Here is a 10,765-nt window from a genome sequence, read left to right on the forward strand (position 1 = left end):
AAGGTCTCCATGACCGAACTCCAAGATGTACACCTCTACTGAACCAAGAACACAAAAAAAGTCTTCAATGCGTTCAAATAAATAAGCCACAGAAGATTTGGAATTCTGTTCTGTGGAGCAATGAAACAAAATTTGAACTTTTTGGGCCTATGGATCTGCAGTATGTCTGGAGGAGGAAGAATGAAGCATACCATGAAAACACCCTGCCTACAGTCAAGTATGGTGGTGGCTCGGTGCCGATCTGGAACTTTATTGCTTTCTCTGACACCGGAAACCTGCAGTGTGTGGAGGGCAAGATGGATTCAATCAAGTACCCTACTGTACCTGGAAATCCTTGGAAAAAAATGTCATGCCATCACTGGATCTTCTAACAGGACAATGATCTCAAGCATTCTGTAGTAAAGTGAGGAACCGCACTCTGTTCAAGGGTGTCACCGGTGCCAATCAAGGGCTTGTTATGCCGTTTATCAAAGTAATAAAGTATTGAGGCACTCAGGTTGAGATTTTTGCAATTCAAGTGAGATTTATTTCATAATCTCTGCATCATCCATTTGCCCATGGTATATATAAGCGTCAACAACAAAATATTTCTGACCAGACGTTTCGGTCACGGTGGACCTTCATCAGTGGTCATGTTATCTGAGTGGTGGGTAGTGGTATTCTGGGGCGCTGGATGCATCGCTACCCGCCACTCAGATAACATGACCACTGATGAAGGTCCACCGTGACCGAAACGTCTGGTCAGAAATATTTTGTTGTTGATGCTCATATATACCATGGGCAAATGGATGATGCAGAGATTATGAAATAAACCTCACTTGAATTGCAAAAATCTCAACCTGAGTGCCTCAATACTTTATTACAATGATCAAGCATATCTCAGTGTCCACCAAGGTTTGGTTTCACAAGAAGTCCTAGAAGATTCTAGAGTGCCTGTTGTAGTTGCCTGACTTGAACAGCATAGAGAAATCTTAGTTGAGATTCAAAGAAGGCGGTTGCATCATGCAAACCTAAGAATATTAGTGAACTTGAAGACCGTGTGCATGAGGAATGGGCCAAGATTCCTCAGGAATGATGGCAAAAGCTGGTGTCTGGCTATGTATCATGTTTGTGTTCTACTAAATACTAAAAGACGCTTTTCACGAAGGGGCTGAATAATTCTTAGAATGCAGCATCATTAACCCCTTCCTGACATGTGCCATACAAGTATAGCGAATGTTGGGTCTTTAAAGATGGGTCCCCGGGGGCCTGCTTATACAATGCTGAGATCAGAGGAGCCATTAGTTTGCTGTAGAAGTCTGAAGGATCTGAGGCCTGCAACAGTAATGTTCCTATGGAGTGCTGCCTGTGGCAATGGGCCATAGGAACGAAAAGAATCTCCCATAGACTGCAAAGGTGATTTGACAATCACATGTTCAAGTCCCCTAGAGGGACTTTTTTTTTTTTTAGAATTTTAAATATACTTGAAACCACACCCATTTCCCCATATTACATTTTTTTTTTTTTAATATAAAGATCATAGCACTGCCATGTCCCAAAACATCCGTACTATTAAAATATAAATGTATTTATCCCGTATGGTGAATGCTGTAACAAACAAATTTGCTGATTTTCTTTTTTTTTTTTGTTTCTTCATCTGTCAAAAAAATTAAATAAAATAAGGGTACTTTCACACTTGCGTTTTTCTTTTCCAGAGTTCCGTCCTAGGGGCTCTATACCGGAAAATAACTGACCAGTTTTATCCTAATGCATTCTGAATGGAGAGTAATCCGTTCAGGATGCATCAGGATGTCTTCAGTTCAGTTTTTTTAACTTTCAGGACGGAGATAATACTGCAGCATGCTACGGTTTTATCTCCGGCCCAAAAAAAAAACTGAAGACTGGCCTGAATGCCGGATCTGGCATTTTTTCCCATAGGAATGTATTAGTGCCGGATGCGGCATTCAAAAAATGTGAAAAAAAAATTGAAATGGATCCGTTTGTCCGTATGAAAAACGAACAGACGGATCCGTTCTTGCAATGCATTTGTAAGACGGATCCGCATCCGGATGAGTCTTAAAATGCAATCAGTTCGCATATGTTTTGCCGGATTCCTCTGCAGCAAGTGAAAGTAGCCTAAAAACTGATCAAAAAGTCACACACACCCCAAAGTAGAATCAATAAAAACTTAAGATTATCCTGCAAAAAATGGATTAGCTCTGTTGACGTATTAAAAGAGTTATGGGGGCCAGAATATGGTGATGCAAAGAAAAGATTCGTTTTTTTCCCCCCAGTGTTAAAACACAAGAAAAACTACGTGTGTGGTATCACTGTAATCGTACTGACCCAGGATAATGAAGCTGACATGACAGTTCCCCCCCCCCCCCCCCCCCAATTCAACACATCACTTTTTTCCAGCTTCCTACTACATTGTATGCAATATTAAATGGTGCCATAAGAAAGGACAACTTGTCCGAACAAAAAAAAAAAAGGGAAAATTTAAAAAGTTGTGTCTTTGTACGCAGAGTGTAAAAAAACAAACAAAAAACTGGAAGAAAATAGTCTCGCCAGGAAGGGGTTAAAAGTGGCATTTTGTGTTGAATTCGGAAGAACCACTTATTATATTAGCCATGTGGATGTATTTAAATTGTTCTAGGTTGATCGGTTTATTGCAAACAGTTGAACATTTGTAACTTTGGCTCATAAACCTCATTTACAATGGAGGCCGAATAAGTCTGATTACAACTGTAGGTACACTTGTATACGGTTCACACGTGACAGACATCTCAGATAGCTTTGACTTGTACAGATAACTGATGAGTTAAGGACAATCTCTTGGCCTGGACCACCGCAGGCACTTTCTGAGGTCCACCCATTCGAGGCCCTATACACACCTTGTAAACACGGTCACGTGCCGGCTGATCCTGTTCGTCATGTGGCTGGATGAGTGCTCAAGTCACTTACATTTTAAGCTAATTCTGATAGCAGCCTGGCATCCGCTGAGAAGCTAAAGGACTTTTTAGCAGGGATGGAAGTAAAGTCATTATTATATCGGATTAAGGGCTCATTCACACAGCCGTTTTTAGAACAAATCCAAGTCTATGGGGGCTTTACACATGGCCATTTTTTTTTTTTTTTAACAGCCAGTAAATAGTGGCGTAAAAAAACAGGACGTGTCCTATTTATGGCCAGACGGACCCCAATGAAATCAATGGGCCCATTTTTAATGGCGGTATAGACAGGAGTAGCACCCGTCTAATGGCAGTTAAAAACAGGTTGAATCGCCTTTCAGGGGTTTTATACATCCCATTGAACATGCCGACACTCGCTCTGCACTGGAGGGTACTGGAAGGACCAGACGCTGTAAACGCCATGACGTCAGATAAAGGATCAGTACCACATGGATTCTGCACAGCCTGAGGATGAGATTTGGGTACATCCATCTGGACTGTATGTGTGCAGAATGTGACACGTGGAGCAGATTTTAAATCCACAGCACGACCTATTATGCTGCAATTCATGGCATGGATCTTACCCTCTGCAATACATGGGATGAAAACCGCAGCAAATAGTAAAAAAAAAAAAAAAAAATGTAAAAATCAAAATGTATGTAACTCGTGTGGATTTTGAGATGGATTCCTCAGGGGATTTTCTGCAGTAAAATACATCCCATGTGGACGTACCCTTAAAGGGGTTGTCTCATCTGAGACAATAGGGGCAGATCGCTATAATATGCCCCCCACTGTCTAATAGGTGTGGGTCCCCACCTCTGGGAGAACAGAGCCCGAAAGTGGTAGAGGGTGCACTGCGCATGCGCAGCCACCCTCCATTCATTTCTATGGGGCCACTGAAAATAGCCCAGCACTGGCTCAGCTATTTCCGCCAAAGTGAATGGAAGCGGTGGCCGGTCATGAGCAGTGCGCTCCCATTCACTTCTATGGGAATCGGAGTCCACCAGCCAACACTTGGCGGGGCTCCGTTTAGGAGACAGGTGCGGGTGCCAGAGGTGGGACCTGAACCTATCAGACAATGGGGGCATATCTTAGTCTGTGATGAGACAACCCCTTTAATTTCATTCCCTTGCTGCTACTGTAAAACCGTGTAGACCTTCCGCCTACAATACCGCTTACCGAAAACGTGCAGGGCATACACCCTATGTGGACGTACCCTTAGCATGTATTCACACATACTGGTTTTGGTGCCCCGGTTGCAGCTTTAACAGGTGAAAAACATTTACGTACAGTGGGGCAAAAAAGTATTTAGTCAGACACCAATTGTGCAAGTTCTCCCACTTAAAAAGATGAGAGGGGCCTGTAATTTTCATCATAGGTATACCTCAACTATGAGAGACATAATGAGAAAAAAAAATAAACCCAGAAAATCACATTGTCTGATTTTTAAAGAATTTATTTGCAAATTATGGTGGAAAATAAGTATTTGGTCAATAACAAAAAAGTTCATCTCAATACTTTGTTATATGCCCTTTGTTGGCAATGACAGAGGTCAAACGTTTTCTGGAAGTCTTCACAAGGTTTTCACACACTGCTGCTGGTATTTTGGCCCATACCTCCATGCAGATCTCCTCTAGAGCAGTGATGTTTTGGGGCTGTCGCTGGGCAACACAGACTTTCAACTCCCTCCAAAGGTTTTCTATGGGGTTGAGATCTGGAGACTGGTTAGGCCACTCCAGGACCTTGAAATGCTTCTTACGAAGCCACTCCTTCGTTGCCCGGGCGGTGTGTTTGGGATCATTGTCTTGCTGAAAGACCCAGCCATGTTTCATCTTCAATGACCTAGCTGATGGGAGGTTTTTACTCAAAATCTCACGATACATGGCCCCATTCATTCTTTCCTTTAGGCTACATGCACACGACTGTGTTTTGCGGTCCGCAAAAAAAAAAAAACAGATGACATCCGTATGCAGTCCATTTTTTTTTTTTTTGCGGACCGCAAAACAGACAAGAATAAGACATGTTCTATTTTTTTTTGCGGGGCTACGGAACGGACATACTGATGCGGACCCATTGAAATTAACGGGTCCGCATCCTGCCCGCAAAAAAATAAAATAAAATGGAACGGACACGGAAACAAACAACGTTCGTGTGCATGTAGCCTTACACGGATCAGTCGTCCCGGTCCCTTTGCAGAAAAACAGCCCCAAAGCCTGATGTTTCCACCCCCATGCTTCACAGTAGGTATGGTGTTCTTTGGATGCAACTCAGCATTCTTTCTCCTCCAAACACGACAAGTTGAGTTTTTACCAAAATGTTCTACTTTGTTTTCATCTGACATTCTCCCAATCCTCTTCTGGATCATCCAAATGCTCTCTAGCAAACTTCAGACGGGCCCGGTCATGTACTGGCTTAAGCAGGGGGACACATCTGGCACTGAAGGATATGAGTCCCTGGCGGCATAGTGTGTTACTGATGGTAGCCTTTGTTACTTTGGTCCCAGCTCTCTGCAGGTCATTCACTAGGTCTCCCGTGTGGTTCTGGGATTTTTGCTCACCGTTCTTGTGATCATTTTGACCCCACGGGGTGAGATCTTGCGTGGAGCCCCAGATCGAGGGAGATTATCAGTGGTCTTGTATGTCTTCCCTTTTCTAATAATTGCTCCGACAGTTGATTTCTTCACGCCAAGCTGCTTTCCCAGCCTGGGGCAGATCTACAATTTTGTTTCTGGTGTCCTTCGACAGCTCTTTGGTCTTGGCCATAGTGGAGTTTGTGGTGTGACTGAGGTTGTGGACAGGTGTCTTTTATACTGATAAGTTCAAACAGGTGCCATTAATACAGGTAACGAGTGGAGGATAGAGGAGCATCTTAAAGAAGAAGTTACCGGTCTGTGAGCCAGAAATCTTGCTTGTTTGTAGGTGACCAAATACTTATTTTACCGAAGAATTTACCTCGATTTTCGATACCATAAAAAAGTATTGCGATACTCGATACCATGGAAAAAAAAAAAAAAAAAAAAGCACCAAAAAAGCTGCATGCATTCCGCATTTTATGGAACGTCTGGCCCATAATAGAACAGTCCGATCCTATTTTTTGGGGGGACAAGGTGACTAAAAAATGGTGAATCGTGCAGTTTTTATTTATTTTTTCTGTTGCGGCGTTCACCGCATAGGAGATATTTTTTATATTTTACATAGTTTTGACTTTTCGGACGTGGCGATATGTTTATTTATTGTTTACATATTTTATAAGTAAAATTGGGAAAGGAGTGTATTGGTGTTTTTTTTATTTTATTTTTCTTCTATTTAATAACTATTTCCCCCCTCCTAAGGCTCCATTCAGACATCCGTAGAATGGGTCCGCATCTGTTCCGCAATTATCCAGAACGGGTGCAGACGCATTAATTCTCTATGGGGCCAGAAGAGATGCGGAGAGCACACTATGTGCTCTCCGCAGCCACATTTCAGGAGCGCGCCCCCGATCTTCCGGTCCGCAGCTCCGTAAGAAAATAGAGCATGTCCTATTCTTGTCCGCAATTGCGGACAAGAATAGGCATTTTTATGGGGGTGCCTGCTGGGTGTATTGCGGATCTGCAATGCACTACGGACGTCTTAATGGACCCTTAGGGGCTAGAACCTGGGATCTTTTAATCCCTAGTGCTATTCACCCTGATAGAGCTCTATTAGGGTGAATAGGACTTCACACTCTCCATGCTGTCCTGTGCATAGGACACACAGCAGCAAGGAGATTACCATGGCAGCCAGGGCTTCAGTAGCATCCTGGCTGCCATGGTAACCGATCGGAGCCCCACGATTACACTGCTGGGCTCCGATCAGAACTGCCACCAAAGGGGACCCTGTGCGGTTTGCTCTCCGGTATAAGAATGCAACTAAACTGAACGAAATGCATTTTGGAGCATTCCGTTCAGTTCAGTCCTTATTGACAATGAATGGGGACAAAACTGAAGCGTTTTTTTTTTTTTTCCCGGTATTGAGCCCCTATGACGGATCTCAATACTGGAAATCTAAAACTCTAGTGTGAAAGTAGACTTAAACGTTAATTATCTTCATTGGGGGCGCAGTGGCCACAGTCCCTCCCCTCCTCCGCCCCTCACTCTTGTCAATGGTGGCAGCGGCAGCACAGAGGGGAGGGAGACTATCTCCCCTGTTCTGCTGAGGGAACATGGCACGCGCTGAGAGCAGCGCGTGCCGTGTTCTGTGATACTAGGCTGCGCAGTAGCGCAGCCTAGCATCGGTAAAAGGCAAATCCCGATATCGAATAGAAACCGGTACAAAAGTATTGATTGGGTATCGATAATTCGATACATGGTGCAACCCTAGTAGGAAGTATGGATGACTATGAACCAGGAGGAAACTAGGTCCTGTGGCCAAAATACTGGTGGTAAAATGTAGCTCGATTTGTGTGAAAACCAGTGATAAAATGTGAAGAAAGCCCATCACAGACATGTGTATCCACTTTTGTACGGAAATGATTCTTTACACATGGCAACGGCAGAGAATACACATACAGCATACATAGGGCGAAGCAATATACAACCTGTCCCCACCACCCGTGGCCTGATATTGACATCTCCCTTGGATACAGACAATAGCACTCTTTACCTGCCCTGCGGCAGCTACACAAGGGAGAAAGCAGGCAGATCTGGAGCACAATGAAGTGGACAATATCACAAAGTGTCCTACAGAAGGCACCAGTCACATCGCAGCCAAGCAATGGGCAGCTGCTTCACTTTAACTCATGTCACCTGACACCCACCTCAGATTAACATACCTGACATCATAAATGCTACACCTGCTCGAAGGTCAACCCGGAAGACAGGCGAAATCAGTGCAACCAAACAAGGAGAACATTAACACACCGGTCTGGGTCTCATGGCTCCTGACATGGCATACAGGCGTCATGCACTTGGGACCCTCATTATGTGACAGACTGGGAAGCCTCATCCATGTTTTATGGTCAGGATTTACATGAGCATGCTAGAAACCTAAGAGTCCATTAGGTTCCATCATGTAGGTTGAGTCTTCTGTCCAATCTTAGTAGTGTGATATTGCTCCTAACCTTAGGCCATGGGGAAACCTAAACATAGTTCTCTGACAGGCTAATGTATACCTATATATAACCCTATAGGCACACCTGTAGGAGCACACAGCGGCCGCTGTACACAAGGACACACCTGGGTGAGCTCTCCATGAACTTGTAGATCAGGTTTCCCAACTTGACTCTTTTTTCATGCACTCTCCAAAAGGTAAAAAACAAAGGAAGAGGAAGCGTGCACAATGGGCCTTAAGACTCGGTGCCTTTCAAAACCTGAAAATTCATATGCAAATGAAAGGAATCCCAATATCCCTCTAGACCCAAGTCACACTCACAGGGGCAACTGGGAAGGTGTTTGGTGGGGTCATCACACTGGAGACCCTTAGATGTCTCAGAGCCTACCTGTGACATGGAGAGGGACACATCTCTTGTGCCCATTTCCTGCATACTAATGAGTGGCACATGGAAGCAAAGCAGGGTTTGAGGGTGCCCCACTGCGTGTCATACGTGGAGGAAGAGTTGCCAGACACTTCTGGAGGTGGCCTATTTCATCTCAGAGCAAAAAGATTGAGCATGTGGAAATTCTACAGCTCCCGCAACATGTGTCGTCAGGGGAAAGCTGGGATACCCCCCATACACACGAAACGGTCGGCCAGTCCCACCAAAATCAACCGACAATTATTTAATGCCTACGGTCAACTTCAAGGGGGTTGTCCCCTCTGGGACATTGATGGCATATCTCTAGAATATGCCATCGATGTCAGATAGGTGCAGTCCCACGTCTGCACGTGCTCACCATTCAACGGTATGGGGGTACCCGAAAAAAGCACGCTCGTCTATTTTCGGAAGTCCCAGAGTTGTTTGGATGGAAACAGGAGCATCCATCACCTACTTGGTTCCCACCGTATCATTATTCACACAATACAGGTATACAGAGGAACTGCTTGTGCTCCAGACAATCATGGGCCTGACAAAAGACAAGCCTGGTTGTCAGAGGAACGCATCCACCCAACTGTTACCTGAACCTACTCAACTGGAACTTCTCCCAGTCACAAACGCTGGCACCGCCACCACCTCTGGTGTAGTAGCAGGAAAGACACATAGCTATGCCTACCAGGCACTGAAGAGGTTAACTACACAGACAGTGAGCCCACTCCAAACAAGAGGTTTGCACCTTGCTGGTTTTCCCAACCCCCAATGTAATCAGAAGCTGGATGGCAAATATCACACCCAGGAGGGGAGCTGGAGCCTCAGCACTGCACATGTATGATCATGTACCCAGCATACCATGTGATGCCAGGACACCTGGTGGCATCCACCCCAACAGGGGACTGCGGGGGCGGTGAGGAGCGCAACACAAGGGGTGCAACAAAGGGGGACCCGTGCGGGGAGGAGCGGAGCACCGCACTCCCAGGAAGCTGTGAGGAGGGGAGAGCTTTCCGGGACACCAGGTGGGATACGTGGAAGCAGGGAAACTTCACACCGACCGCAGGACGCCGCCCGGACTCCGGGCTACTTACCGACGCATACGCATAGCACGTCCAGCACCACATACACGTTTCTCCGGCCGGGCAGCATCCTCCCCTGCCCGCTCCGGTCCGAGCTCCGGGACCAGACTGAGTGAGACAACCACGCCTACCGCCAGTCCATGGCACGCCCACTGCGTGACGCAAGAGCAGGAATGCCCTCTTGGTTAACCCTTATTATCCCAATGCCTGGTGCCTCCTTCACACTTCGTTCTGCTGCTAACATGGAGTGAGCGAAAAACAGCAACTCGGCCATTTTTTGGGGGTTCACTGTGCAGGGTACTTTTATATTTAGTGTTGACATATTGGGATGTGTTGTGTCGGTGTTTTGCTCAGGTAAGAGTGTGATTTAAAGGGTTAAATGACTGTGGGTCCCTGATCTCAACATACAGAGGGCAATTATTATTATTATTATTATTATTATCAAAGCGCCATTCCGTAGCACTGTGTATAAAATTCAGTTGAGTTTGACCTGGACCAAATAGGTTCTGGGCACAAGAACTGGCATCAAAGTGGGCAGACGGCCACTTTTAAGTGATGTTTTGAAAGGGTTAAATGACTTTGGGCCTCTGATCTGACACTGCCAGCATATAGAGCAGGCATCCTCAAACTGCGGCCCTCCAGCTGTTGTAAAACTACAACTCCCACAATGCCCTGCTGTAGGCTGATACCTGTAGACTGTTCGGGCATGCTGGGAGTTGTAGTTTTGCAACAGCTGGAGGGCCGCAGTTTGAGGATGCCTGATATAGAGGGTCATGCTCACATTAAAGAGGACCTTTACTTATAGGAGCTAAATATCTGTACTTGCGGGGTACTCGCTCGTCTGAAAGGGGCCTAAGTGTTTGAGACATTTTTTATGTAGTTTGTGCCATTCCTGGCATTTTTTATTTATTTTTTACTAAGGGCCAGACAGATGTTTTGCGTGCAAACCTTCATTTTTAGCCAGATTTATCCCTTGCAGCATTTTGAAATGTCACGCGAAAAGTCACAAGTCCCCTCCATTCCTCCTGGGGAGGTGAAACTGACAGAACCATTATAATAATTAGCCTTTTTTACGCCCTTTTCTTCTAAGAGTCACAACTTTTTATTTTTCCATTCACGTAGCTTTTCTAATAGCACCGTTTTATATTTCATATGATGGAAATATGACAGGTAACCAAATTTATATCGTTTTTATGTTTTAATATTTAAAAAATATATATATATATTTTTTTACAATAAAGTATTTGCATCGCCTCCTTTTTTATTATTCTT

At 44.9% G+C, this 10,765-nt stretch overlaps 1 protein-coding gene across 1 annotated transcript in view; it reads right to left on the minus strand.

Moving 5' to 3' along the window:
- Positions 1-9,640, minus strand: part of PLPP2 (phospholipid phosphatase 2) — a 30,297-nt gene extending 20,657 nt beyond the window's left edge. The window contains exon 1 of the mRNA XM_040417504.1: positions 9,506-9,640. Coding sequence (XP_040273438.1) covers positions 9,506-9,563 — 58 coding nt within the window. The 5' untranslated portion in view covers positions 9,564-9,640. The remainder of the gene's footprint in view (positions 1-9,505) is intronic.
- Between the last annotated feature and the right edge of the window lie 1,125 nt (positions 9,641-10,765).

This window comes from Bufo bufo, chromosome 2, assembly GCF_905171765.1.
Source record: "Bufo bufo chromosome 2, aBufBuf1.1, whole genome shotgun sequence".
Lineage (NCBI taxonomy): Eukaryota > Metazoa > Chordata > Amphibia > Anura > Bufonidae > Bufo > Bufo bufo.